Raw genomic sequence first — 14,447 nt, 5'->3', positions numbered from 1 at the left:
CCTCTGTACTATAGCCAATACAATTTTGGGAATGTACAATAGCCACAAACCGCTGGTTGGACATGGCTTGGAAACAAGTGCCGAATTCCACAGGCACAGATACACAATCGTAATCCTTGTAACTGTGCTGTGCAAATTGGTTCATGTCATTGTGTTGGGGTGGCTGCCAGGGCTCTGAATTCCACCTCCATCTAAACAGGGTGAACTCTGAACAGGAGCAGTCTTAACATCTGGCGAAACCAGTGACACCGAAAAAAGGTCAAAGATTTATTATTGCCAAGTTTTGCCAAGGTTTATTTCACATGGTTATCCAGTCTGCTATGTGTTCCTGTATTGTTTCAAAACAATTGAGAAGGTATATTAGAGAAAATTGCTGCAGATGCTGGAAACCTAACATTTAAAAAGAAAAGGACATACTCCGAATTGAATTGATGAAAGGTCATCAGCCTGAAACATTCATTCCATTTCTCTCCAACCTGTACCCGCCAGATCGGCTGAGTATTTGCAGCATTTTCTATTTTGTATAGGTTATACACTTCATAATTTTTGCTTTGATGCTGACTGGGTGTTAAAGATGATGTAAGTGAATCTATTTTGTCAAAAACAGCAACTTGTGTTTATCTAGCATCTTTTCATTTGGCTAATAATACCGGGGATAATTAGACAAAATTTGTCAATGAAATGCATAAAGGGATCTTAGAGACAGTCAAATGCTTTGTCAAAAGAGATCTGTTTTAAGGAGTGACTTGGAGGAGAGAGAGACAAGTACAACAAAGCTTACAGTCAGTTCACATTTAACTTCGTTTTTAAATCGTGTAAGTGGACTTTATGCAGAACGGCAGCTTGCGAGAGCTGGCCTCAAAGGTAAAACTTATCTTTGCACAAAAACAAATTATTTTTGGTACATCGGCCTTAATTGAAAGATGAATTAACTGTTTCTTTGCTGTTCAGTTTTGCCCAGTCCTACTGTTTAAGGACAGTGGTATATATGACATTTACTGATATTTTTTTAAAGTTAGCTTTCTCCTCTCTTCACGCACAGGATTATAATTCTACAAGGGCAATGAGTTGCATTTAATCCGCATCTTCATATAGTAAGATGTCCCTAAGTGCTTTAAAGGAACATTATCAAACAAACTTGACACTGAACCACATTACATATTAGGGGCTGGTTTAGCTCACCAGGCTAAATCGCTGGCTTTAAAGCAGGCCAGCAGCACGGTTCGATTCCCGTACCAGCCTCCCCGAACAGGCGCCGGAATGTGGCGACTAGGGGCTTTTCACAGTAACTTCATTGAAGCCTACTCGTGCCAATAAGCGATTTTCATTTCATTTTCAGATGGTCAGAGATGTAGATTTAAAGGAAGAGATGGAAAGGTTTAGGATAAAGAATTGCAAAGCTTCAAGTCATGTCAGCTGAAAGCATGGCTGTGAGTCGTGGATTGAAGACCTTGGAGGATTGCAGTGCTAAAGAAGTTTAGAGAGGGGAAAGGCCATGGGTGAATTTGAAAGCAAGGATGAAAATTTAAAAATTTAAATGTGCTTACTGGGACTCAATAAAAGGTCAGAGTAGGGAATGTGATGGATGAATAGGTGGGTTGTAAATTGGGATATGGGCAGCGGGTTTCGATAATCTGAAGTTTAGGATGATTGGCTGATTAGTTGGCATAAAAATGCAAAATACCTCTTGATGCTGGAAATTTGAATAACAAATAGTCAGACATGGAACATTAACTCTGATTCTCTATTCGCAGGTGCTGCCTGACCTACTGAGTACTTCCAGCATTTTCTGTCTTAATAGAGCATTGGAATAGTTGAGTTTAGAGGCAACAAGCATGCATGAATGAATGAAGCTTTTAGAAACAGATGAGTTGAGATAGGGCAGAGATGATGTAACAGACGTGGATTAGATGATATTGGAGACTATTTTATGTCAGAAACTCGGCTTTGGGATAAATAGGAATACTAGCTGTACTAGTACCCTTCCAGGCTCCATTCGGGTGTGAGCCCATGGAGCAAATATCATTATGAACTCTAAGTAGCAGGCTATTAAAATAAGAGGCAAGGCAGGGAATATTAGCAAGTTCGACAGGTTTGAATTAAGACTGTCAGCAGGCTAACAGCTATGAGCAACCATGGTAATTGTTGGCAAGCTATTCAAGCATGGGGCATCTCATAGTGATGTTCAATTGAGCTCAACTGATGTCCAGAGAACTGGTATTTTCAGTAGAGTTCACTAGATGGCTAACCGGGTTAGAATTGTAGATGATTTTTATTTTTCCCTTTCCTCTCTAAACGTTAGACCAACAAAGTACATATACCACCACCCTGGCTGAGATTAACACCATAATTGTAATCTTGTCTTTATGACTCACAGTAGAGTGAGCATATGCTGATTCTCCAAGGCACTCAGGGGTGTAAGAAACAGCTGAAATCATGAGCAGTATCCTGTTTTTATTTTGTAGTATTGCCAATTTAAAATATATCCACATTGTTTTTGCTGTATTTCTGGTTTTTCTGTTGGCTTGGTTCTTCAGTTTATTAATCCGGAATGCTGAAAGCTTTGTTTTCTCTGCAGAGAAAGATAGATTGATCAGGAACATTTTTTACCCCCTCATTTTCTTGACTTGTGAAATACTAAACTGGAGGCAGTCTGCAAATCAGACAGAAAACCCTCTTGAGATACTATCAGGAATTCTCAGAATTATTATTGGTACATGGGTGACGCAATGCATTTGAATTATGTCCTTTCACCTTTGGGATGTGGATTTGAATCCAGTCCAAAATAATGGAATGAAATCTACTCTTTTCTCTTGACTGTGAGGCATTATGTGAAATGAATTTTGAGCATTCTCTTCACAGTCCATAGCATAACATTCCTTTTGTGCATTAATTTTCAAACCAGTTAGGATTTATTAAGTATGATTTAAGCATTTCTATCATGTGTGCCTTGACTATGTATTCAAAACTACCTTTTAGTGAGTTCTGCAGGAGAAGCTGATGGGTGTGATTGTTACATTGCCCACCTTTCCCAGCGTACTAATATATCAGAATTAACGTCAACATGCAGATTACCACCTACCACCCTTCTTGAGTTGATGAATTCGTACTCATTCTTGTTGAACACAACTTGGAAGAAACACTAAAGGCAGCAAGGGCACATAATCTATTCTCAGTGAGGTGCCTCAATTTCCATCGTATGGCTCATGCAGTTCCCATAAGCAGATGATACAAGGCCTAGGGGGACACAATTTTAAGGTTTTGGCCAAAGATACAGGGGGAAATGCGAGGAACCTTCATGGCAATGACTGGGATCTTGCTGCCTTCTGGGGTCAATGATTTTGAAAGGAAATTGGATAGGCTCTCTGATATCAACTTGCACCAGCCCACTGCACCTCCGGCTTCTGCTTCGCCTAGCTTAACACCCTCTCCTTTGTGTGGTATCTAGGGCAGCAGATAATTACTGCACTTGGTAGCTTATTTAATTTTGGCTTTGGCTTTAATGACTGATGAGCTCGGTCCAGTTCATCCTGGGAGGGCTCCTCCCCCCTCACCCCATCAACTCCGCCAGCATCTTGGCGAAGTATTCCGTTGCCCTTGGGCCCTCTGCCCCTTCGGGCAAGCCCACAATCCTCAAATTGTGCTGCCTCAAGCAGTTCTCCAAATCTTCGAGCTTTGTTCGAAGCCCTTTGTTAGCCTCCGCTACCCTCCACAGGTCGTCCCCCATTAAGGTAAGCCTGTCGCTGTGCTGCAACACGGCCTCCTCCACTTCCTTCATCTTCTCGCCCTGCTCTCTCACCTCGACCCATGTCTTTGCCACAGCTACCCTCACCGGGGCAATTGCCTCCTCCACCAACGACTTCAGTGCGCCCGCCATCTCCTTCCTCAACGCCTCCATGTGTTTCACAAACTACTTCTCCAGCTCCACAGAAATCACTCAGTCATCGTCTCCACCGTAAGCAATGAGACCCACCACGCGGTCCTGCCTCCGCCATCTTGCCAGCCCTTTTGCTGGCCCTCTCACTTGACAGCGAGCTCTTGTTCCCTCCCTTCTATACAACTAATTTTTGCAGTCCTTTTGGCATCCTTTAGCGACTTTTTATCTCCCTTATCTTCAATCCTCCAAAAATTGCCCCGGAACCTGACTTTAAGCCTCCTAAAAATATACCTCAAGCGGGAGTCACCCAATGTGCAACTTCCCCTCTACATGCCGCTACTGGAAGTCCGGATTAGTAATGGTTATAGTAAAGAAACAAAGCCATGATTCAGAAGTGTTAATAACACAACAAAGATCAGTGCTGCCTGAAAACAAAAACATGCAAACAAGATACAGTTGTGGGGGGGGGGAAATCAAAATGGAGGACAGAGTTCATGTTCTGAAGCTGTTGAACTTGATGTTGGGTTTTGAAGGCTGTAAAGTGTTGAATCAGGAGGGAAGATATTGTTCCTCCAGCTTGCATTAGAACGTAGACTAAATTGTAGATGTACAAACAAGTATTGCTTCACCTGAAAGACGAGTTTGGGGCCTTGGCCAATGAGATGGAAGTGTTGCATATCCTGCAATTGTGTGACAAGATGCTGTTGGAAGGGGTTGAGTTGGTGGGGCTGATAGGAAGAGTGGTCCAAGGTGTCGGGGAGGAAATAGTCACTTTAGAATGCTGACAGGAGAGGGGAAGATGTTTGATGGTGGCATCATGCTGGCAATGAGGTAGGATAATCTTTTGAATATGGTTCCTTAGGGTGATATCCTCAGCCCAACTATTTTCAGCTGTTTCATCAGTAAACTTCCCTCCAACAGTAGGTCAGAAGTGGGAATGTTCACTGAGGATTGCAGTGTTCAGTACTATTTACAACTTGTACAGAAGCTGTTCATGTCTGAATGCAGAAGGACCTGGACAACTTGAGGCTCAGACTGACTGGCAAATAATGTTTGTGTCAGGCAAAGTCCACGTACAACAAGCACAATTCTAATAATCTCCCCATGACATTTAACAGCATTACCATTGATGAATTGCCCCCGCCATCAAAATCCTGGGGGTTAGCATTGATTACAAAATTAAATGGACTAGCCATAAATGCTTTGGCAATCCTCAAGTCAAATGTTGGGAACTCCGAGTAATTCATCATCTGATTTTACAAATCCCCTGCATGATCTAAGCACACTTAGATCCACTTTCCTGTTTGAGTAGAGCACCAAGACCCTGCGCTCAATACCATCCAGAACAAAGTAACCTGCTTAATGAGAACCCCATTAAACCATACTCCCTCCACCATTACACATTGCTGCCACTGTGCCACTATTTACAAGATGCACTGTGACATCTTGCCAAGATTCTTCCAACAGCAGCTTCCAACCTGCAACCTCTACCACTCTGAAAGATTGGGGAAATAGACACATGGGCATGTCACCATTTGCAAGTCACACATCATCCTAACTTGAAACTATATTGCTGGACCCATTCCTGTCAGAAGCAAAATCCTGAAACTCCCTTTCTAATAGCACTGAGTATACCGACACCACTGGACACAGTGGTTCAAGAAGATGGCCTTCTTTTTATTTTGGAATAAATTTTAGAGTACCTAATTCATTTTTTCCAATTAAGGGGCAATTTAATGTGTCCAATCCACCTACCCTGCACATCTTTTCGGGCTTTGGGAGCGAAACCCACGCAAAGACGAGGAGAATGTGCAAACTCCACACCGGCAGTGACCCGGTTTTTGGGCGGTGGGGGGGAAGAAGAGTCAGAATGTGCTGAATTTAGTGCCTAATGAAGAGTTAAATATACTCTGGAATTTGGTGGGCTGATCAGATAATGGCTGTGGCTGTTCCCTTTGATCTGAGCCGTGGAATTTTAAACAATGCTCTTGGGCTCCCTCCGCTTGGGGAATAAGTAACTCGCTCTTATATTATTAACTGCATGGACTAGGAATATTAGTTTTACACTTAACTTCAACAGCCTTGGGCTAGGTTGAGTACGAAGATCAGGGCTCCTACTTGAGTCCTTACACACTGGAAAGTGTCCATGTAAATGCCTGATTAACAACATGATTGAGTAAGGATGTGATATCACCATAATGTTGATATTTTGCAGTCAAGTGATCACATGAATGAGCTACCAGGGAGTGATCAGAGCTCTTGGATTTAGTCGCAGTCATGAAAGGGGCAGAGAAGTGACTGCAGGAAGGAATACTGTAAGGAAATTGTATTTTCCTTTTTCCTAGGTCTTTGTATGGACAAGAATGCTGACGGGAAGGAGTTTTGTCAGCCTTTCCAGGAGAGTACATTCCTTTAACTAAATACAACTGACTGAGAATGTTAACAAATTAACTTGACTACTAAACCTGAAAATCAGAAATTAGAGATCTGGCAAGACTCTTTGAATTAACCTTGTCATTCATAATATTTCAGATGATGAGAATGTTTTAAAACATTTTTATTACATATCTTTGGCTCAGAAAATGTACTTCATTAGACCACTGTTGCATGCAGTCTTACTTGTGAAAGAGTGATTTGACATTTTTTAATTTAAAATTCTGCTTTAATTCTAAAAATAATTTATTTTGGAGAATATTGAAGGGAACAAAGCTGTGTTAGTACAGTAGAAAGGACACGATTATATTGCTGCTGACAGTATGCTGGCTTGATGTGATGGATCATTAAAGACAGTTCTCCACAACCACAATCAGCGTGTGAAACAAAGTATTTGGTACACTGTAGATTCATTGGTGAGTGTCATTATCTGTGCTGAATAATTCGAGACTTGGATGGTCAAAGAACAGAAGAAGAATGTTTTTTTTAATTGTTCCTGTTGGATCCTTTTTTTCTCCTGTCCTCCCCTCCCAAAGGAGCCAGATCTTGCTCAGGTGCATTCCTAGGGCTTTGCCAGCCACGTTATGCCATGCTGAGTTCTTCCCAGTTGAATTAAATGCTGGCAGATTCCCTGACCATGAAGAGCATCACACCTGCTGGCTACAAACAGATTCATTGGACAACAGTCAGGAATGATAACATTTTAGAGATGATGCATTAACCATTGCATAAGTAATAGCAGAATTGTGATAAAAACAATAAGATGTTTGAGAACAATAATCATTTACATTCAACCATCAGCCCCATTGAGACGACGCATTGGCACGACCTATTATGTCAAAGTCTTGCCCTTTGTACCCTGCATTCATTTGATGCCAATGGTAACTAGCTTTATCTTTACAGCAAGATGCCAGCTCCTGTTCGATTGCGAGAGCTGATTCGCACTATCCGTGCTGCCAGAACACAAGCAGAAGAGCGGGAAGTCATTCAGAAAGAATGTGCACTCATCAGATCATCCTTTCGAGAGGAAGACAACACCTACCGTTGTCGAAATGTAGCAAAACTCATCTACATGCACATGCTTGGATACCCAGCACACTTTGGCCAGGTATGTTATAAATTAATTGTCATGGTAATTATAGTTAATGGCAGCGTCATGTATTTGACAACCAACAAACGAGCCAGCCAGATTAATCTCACTTTCCAGTGTTTCGTCCATAGTCCTGCAGTTTATAGCATTTGAGGTGGATATCCAGACACTTTTTAAATGAGTTGATGATTTCTGCTTCTACTACCCTTTCAGGCAGTGAGTTCCAGACCCCTACCACCTGCTGGATGAAACTATTTTTTCTCCCTCCTCTCGCCTTTAGTTCTTTTACCAATCACTAAATATACTAACTTATCTGCTAAGGTAAATAGACAATTCCCATTCACTCAATCCAGGCATCTCAAATCAAATTTCTCCTCTACGTTTGTTCTAAGAACACCAAGCCAATCTTTCCTCATAACATCAATTTCCCAGTCCTGGCAACATGCTTGTAAATTTGCTCTGTCCCCCTCTAATGCAATTAATTACATCCTTTCTGTAATGAGGTGACCAGAACAGTACTCAAGTTCTCTTAACTAGTCACTTATGTAGTTAGCATAACCTCCTTGCTCTTATATTCTGTATCTCGGCAGTTAAAGGAAAAGAGTCCATCTGCTTTCTTAATCACCATATCAACCTATCCTGCTCATTTCGGGGATCTGAGGACATTCACTCTAAGATCACTCCCTTCCTTTACAACCTATCGATTTTGTCCATTTATTGAGCATTCCCTTGCCTTGCTTGATCTTCCCAAATTAATTGCCTCATGCTTCTGGGTTGAATTCCAATTGCCACTTTTCTACCCAGTCAGGTCTGTTTTTCCTGAGTTATGATTTTCTTATTTCCCCATGGGTTTTGTTTGTTAATACCTGCTTGATATCAATGAACCAGAAATATAAACCAGTTTAAAAAAAATAAATAAAAATAAATCTGTTCTAATTTTTTCTCCCCGTCTGGAAGTAATGGTTCATGTTATACAGGTTCAAGGTGTCATTTACTCGTAATACCTTGCTTGAGAGTAGTTCTGGTGACGGGGATGTGTGGAGCTGACGAGTTCTGCTAACGGGGATGTTCTGCGTGTAAGATGGCTCTCTTCCTGGAAACTTGGAATTAGGCACTTTTAGCTCCAAAATAGGCTGCTGAGCCTTGGAAAAAAAAGCCCACCTCCCTCCAGCACCACCCCAACGAACGAGACGTACCAGGCAACAATTTGAGGAGCCGAACATATGGCAGAATCAGTAAAAGCCCGGAGAGGAAGATTGAGGCAATGATGAACACGCGGGGCAACGGGAAATCGGTCGCACCCGAACGGGATTGGCCACCAGGGCATATTTGATTTTGATTTCTTGTCACATATACCGAAGTACAGCAAAAAGTATTTTTCTGCAGCCGAGGAATGTACACAGTACGTACATAGCAGACACAAGAATATTCAACAGGGAACATTGACAAATGGTACATCGACAAAACAGTGATTGGTTACAATGTGGAACAAGGGGCCAAACAGAGCAAATAAAGCAAATACGTGAGCAAGAGCAGCATAGGCGTCGTGAATAGTGTTCTTACAGGGAACAGATCAGTCCGAGGGGGAGTCGCTGAGGAGTCTAGTAACTGTGGGGAAGAAGCTGTTCCTTTGTCTGGATGTGCGATTCTTCAGACATCTGTACTTTCTGCCTGATGGAAGGGTCTGGAAGCAGGCAATGCCTGGTTGGGAGGGGTCTCTGATAATGCTGTCTGCCTTCCTGAGCCCCCCCCCCAAAAAAAAATGAATGGACGGACCTCCTAACACAGGAGCTCAAATTGCACCGAGATGCCATCAAATTAGAAATGATGGGGACGGTAAAGGTAGCGGGAGGCACTGGTTCCCTTTCAAGTGATGCTGGAAAAGGCAAAGAGGTGACAATCCAGGAGCTGGAGAAGGCTGCGACCAACCAGAACGACCGGATTGCCTCACTGGAGACCGAGATAGCAGGTTGGTGGCAACAGAAGGGGCACTGAAGGGGCAGGTTGACGACCAAGAAAATCGGTCGCGTTGTCAACATTTTGCATTGTGGGCGCATCGAGGGCTAGAACCCCATGGAATACGTGGCCCAGATACTGGAAAAGCTGGAGGGGAAAGCTATCCCAAGCCCCCAGAAATGAACAGAGCCCACAGGTAACTCCAACCAAAGCCGGGGTGCAGCCATGGACCATCGTCGTGAAACTGCACTGGTACCAAGACCAGGAAAAGAATCGGAATTGGGCTAGGCACACATGGTCCTGTAAGTGGGAGGGACACTCGATACACGTGTAGCAGAACATTGGGGCAGACCTAGCCAAGCGCTGGGCGGAATTCAATGCAGCCAAGGCAGCCCTATATAAAAGCCAGGTATGGTTTGGGACTCTATCCAGCCAAAATTTGGGTGACTTTCCAGGGTCAGGAGTTCTATTTCACCTCACCGGCAGAAGCAGACGACTTGGTGCACAAACACGGACTGGGAAGGCAGCGACACCAGTAGTGAACTTGTATTCTGGTTCCCTCTGTTTAAAAAGAGACTAATAGGGCAGCAAGGTGGCACAGCGGTTAGTGCTGCTGCCTCACTGCGTCGAGGTCCTAGGTTCAATCCCGGCTCTGGGTCACTGTCCGTGTGGAGTTTGCAATTTCTCCCTGTGTTGGTGTGGGTTTCACCTCCACAACCCAAAGATCTGCACGTTAGGTGAATTGGCAATGCTAAATTGCCCCTTAATTGGAAAAACTTAAAAATTAATTAATTGGGGGGGGGGGGGGGGGGTGCATGACTCAACTCTCGATTGGGAGAGAATGTCTGGCAGATGAGATGGGGGAGTGGTGTGGGGGGGGGTGTGGAGATGCAGGGCTGTGGGAGGGAGGGGCAGACAGGCCCAGGGGAAAAGTGGGGGTGGGTAGAACACCGGCTGCAACATATCCTACATGGAGACGTGTGTGTGCGCAGAAGCGGCAGGCTAGTGGCTGCACAAGATCAACAAAGTCGCCACAGCCTTCAACCGCGGGATGTACACCTTTGAGCCCCAAAGGGGGACTCAAAGCTGAAGCAGTTCCTCGACGGACTGGACATGTTGGTCCTGGAAAGCACCATAAGAGCTGGGGGAAGCCATGGAGTGCATCACCTCCATGCAGGCGGGGAAAGCGCCGTGGTCAGATGGATTCCCAGCGGACTTCTACAAAAAGTATGTGCCAACACTGGGCCAATACTTGCGGGTGATGTTCGCAGACTCGTTAAGAAGGGCAGTTCTGGCACAAGCCTCAATATCACTGATACCCAAAAAGGACAAAGACCCGACGGAGTGCGAGTCCTATAAGACTCTCTCACTCCTTAACCTGGATGCAAAGATCTTGGCAAAGGCCTGGTGAGGGGGCTGGTGAATTATGTGCCAGAGGTGGTTGGGGAGGACCAGACTGGCTTTGTCAAGGGCATGCAGCTAACATCGAACATCAGGTGCCTGCTGAATGTGATAATGACCCCATCTGGAGAGAGAACACCATCTGCCCTGGACGCAGAAAAGACCTTCGACAGTCGAATGCAAGTACCTCATTGAGGTACTGGAACTGTTTGGGTTTGGGCCAGGATTCACCTCCAGGTTGAAAGTACTGTACAGTGCTCCCATGGTGAGCATATGGACAAACATCACCAGCTCTAGATTCTTATTGCACAGAGGAACAAGGCAGGGATGCCCGCTTTCCCCACTGCTGTTTGCTCTGGCAATCAAGCCACTGCCGATCACCCTCAGCGCGGCGAACGGGTGGAGAGATATCCGGCGAGGGTAGGGGACAACAACAGAGGGCATAGAGTTTCACTGTACATGGATGACCTGCTCCTCCATGTCTCAAACTCCTGGACCAGCATGGAAGGTATAATGAAACTTCTGTGTGCGTGGGTATCCTACAAAGGAACACAAATATGAGAGGCCTGGCCCTCCCAAACCTACACATCTCCCTACTGGGGGGCCACCACAGAAAGATTACGGGGATACCCCCCCTGCCAAATACTCAAGGAGCCTAGCGGTAGTAACCACGCTTTGGCTTAAGTGAAATGTGCATCATCTGCAACAACCACCGGTTTGCTTCCACAATAATGGATGCCACCTTCAAAATGTGGAGACGGGTCGAGGGGACTCCGACAGCAAAGATAAGATTTAAGAGTTGGGGAGCCATGATGCATTCTTTATGCCACTGGTTACCGCAAAGGCATTCAACACCTCTCTACAGGCACAACTCCCCTCCCTATGTCCAACCGTGCTATCATGCAATCGACAAAGGATGTTGAAAAACCTGTTTGAGTGTCCTATATTGGGGAGGATCTGCCTTAGACTGGGTTGACTTTTACTCTCAAAAGCATTACTTGGGTCTATGAACAGCATATGCAAGTCCTGATGTTTCTCTCTCCGCTTTTCTTGTAGTTGTCTTGCTGCAAGCGCCAAATCAGCTATTCTGCAGTTAACCCCAAAACCGCACTGATTCCAGGAGGGTATCATCTATGGTTATGTCTAGTAAACAATTTCATAGGACTGTTGTAAAGATTTTTCCTGAGGGAAGACTTATTTCCTGATAGTCACCACTACATTTGGATTTCTTTTGCTTCCACATCTTGTCTGTTAGCATCCTTAAGATCCTGAGCAGCATTTTTCCTAATCTCTGATGGTCTTGAAGATAGCAGTAAGATTGTTAAATTATGTAGTGTTTCACTTCCCAATATATGCTGGGATTTCATCTGGGCAACGGCCTTGTTTTATTAGGTTGATTTAATTGCTGTTATCACCTCTTCTTGGAAGGAGGAAAAATAGGCATTCTTTCTCAGATAACTGCTCCATTTGATGCAAAAAATCTGCTAAAATGTGGGAGTCTCTGAAGCACTCGCACCATCTTTCTCAAATGCTGCTTTATCAGCGATTTAATTCATTTCCATCAGCTGTTAGGATGGAAGTATAGGTTGCGGCAGGTGGACCAGATGAGTCTTCAACATATTGTAAAAAACATGGATCAAGATCTCTGCTAGATGTTCAGCATATCAGCTTTTGCGTTCCCAGTAATTACGCATTTCTCTTAAGGCATACTGTAACTTGTGATTAGCATTTCTATCGTCTTAATTCTTAGTTGCTGGCTGTGGAGCTGCGAGAAGACTTGAATGCGCAAGCTGTTTCTGTACAAGAAGTGGGCAGATGTTTTCATCATCATTCTCATATGATTTGGTGCTTGCACTTGAAGTATTCCAGCATATCTACTGAATTCTTGAAAATCTGATCACGGTTTTCATCATCTGCTGCATCACTCAGGAGAGGAAGCATAAACTGCAGAGTGGCATCAAGTTGTGCAGTTAGATCAAATGCAATAGTAGGGTTCTTAGGAGCTTCACATCCTAGCTGTGACTGGCAAGTTGATTTATGATTTGGCTTAATCTTTAGACTCCGCTTAGTGCAGGTTAGGTGGTGATATGGCCGTCAGTATTACTCCTAGCATGTTGAGTTATTTTGTCATCAGCCTTTCTCTTCTGTCTGTCCAACACACACACAGTTGAGAAGATGCCAGTGTTTAGATCGTGGATGTTGCCAGGTTGTCTTGCATTTTCCTTTTAGGTGGAACATTGCATTAGCTATGGCAAGGCCATGCTTAGCACACTGCATAAGTGAGAGTGACTATATAGATTAATCAGTTGGCAACACGCTACAAAAACACCTTCCTTGCATGTGACACCCCCTCTGGGAGTGGACCTGAACAACAAAACCTAACAGCTGCAGTTATAAACCTGAACAACTCAATATTGTGGCAGTACTGGAAGGTACTAGCCAAAGTGGTAACTGTTAAACTTGTGAACAGCTGTGCAAAAGGAACACACTGCACAGGAAACTGTTTTACTCTTATTGAAACCATCTTGATTCACGAGGACCAAATTTACAAATGAATTCTACTGACCTTCACTTCAAGTGCAATAACATGAGGTGAGCATACTTTCAAGAACTTCTGCACACTATAGACCTCATCTAAAAACATGGATAATTTTATGGGCTTTAATCCGTCTTGCTCTCCTGAAGTAAATGACAGCTTTGAATTATACAGCACATTCAACATAGAAAAATGCATCCCAAGGCTCTTTTGAGGTGTGAGAAAAGAAAAAGGAGACTGAACTAAAACAGGGAGGTATTAAGAGGGATGTTTAAAATCTAGAATAGGTGAATTTTAAGAGTGGTGGGTGAGAGTTATGTAGTGGAGGGGAAGTACGCTAGAAATTAAACTATTTAGTCATCTTAATATTTCACACTCGTAGTTCAATACTTCGTGTCTGCCTCTTTACATTTTAAATTAGAAACAAACAATGTTGGCAATACCAAATACATTACCATTGAAATGGGAGGACCCCATTGATTTGAGCCATCTTTTAAAATTTGAGGTTTAATATGTTTTTATCTCATTTTTGAACAGCTTGAATGTTTAAAGCTGATAGCGTCTCAGAGATTCACAGACAAGCGGATTGGTTATCTTGGAGCTATGCTTCTACTAGACGAGAGACAAGATGTCCATTTACTGATGACAAACTGCCTTAAGAAGTAGGTACTAATGTAAATGGTTCTAAATTATCCCATTCAAACTTCATTTGCTGTCACAACATAACCTGGTCAGTTAGTTTGAAATAATTTCTAGCTGTTCACTTACAAGGAACAAATTTAACTCCCTGAATTTTATTCACCGGTACTAGAAGTTCTACAATATCTAATTCAGGTGAACTTTCTTTCATTGTTTTTGAGCTTTGACAGTGCTAGTCAGTAGCCTTGTAGATTGTGGCGTACATCATAACCAATCTGATGCTGCTTTTGCCAACATATATACTGATCAACAATCAGAAGTGAGGAACCTGGCTAATTTCTTCTTGGCACTCTCTAGAGTAAGAGTGCTTCAGGTACCCCAACTATTGACCTGGCAAGATGTATGAAATCATTTGAATCTGAGACCTCTAGTGCGTATAACTTATTGGTCCTCTGGGCAGTGCTTTTCGTTTAAAAGTGAGCTAGTAAATAAGAATTTCAATCCCCAAGCCTGGC

General features: G+C 43.4%; 1 protein-coding gene across 3 annotated transcripts in view; it reads left to right on the top strand.

Annotated features, from left to right (window-relative positions):
* The window catches only part of LOC119969405 (AP-1 complex subunit gamma-1-like), a 195,249-nt gene that overhangs the window by 39,107 nt on the left and 141,695 nt on the right, over positions 1 to 14,447 (top strand). For 2 of the 3 annotated variants that reach the window (XM_038803022.1, XM_038803020.1), the window contains exons 2-3: positions 7,214 to 7,418; positions 13,831 to 13,955. In XM_038803022.1, the coding sequence (XP_038658950.1) occupies positions 7,218 to 7,418; positions 13,831 to 13,955 (326 nt within the window). In that variant the 5' untranslated portion in view covers positions 7,214 to 7,217. Of the gene's footprint in view, positions 1 to 6,707; positions 6,727 to 7,213; positions 7,419 to 13,830; positions 13,956 to 14,447 lie in introns of those variants that run through there. The other variant, XM_038803021.1, reaches the window with a different exon arrangement.

The sequence above is a fragment of the Scyliorhinus canicula genome, chromosome 7, assembly GCF_902713615.1.
Source record: "Scyliorhinus canicula chromosome 7, sScyCan1.1, whole genome shotgun sequence".
NCBI classification, from domain to species: domain Eukaryota; kingdom Metazoa; phylum Chordata; class Chondrichthyes; order Carcharhiniformes; family Scyliorhinidae; genus Scyliorhinus; species Scyliorhinus canicula.
This window is presented reverse-complemented; position numbering and strand designations above follow the sequence as displayed.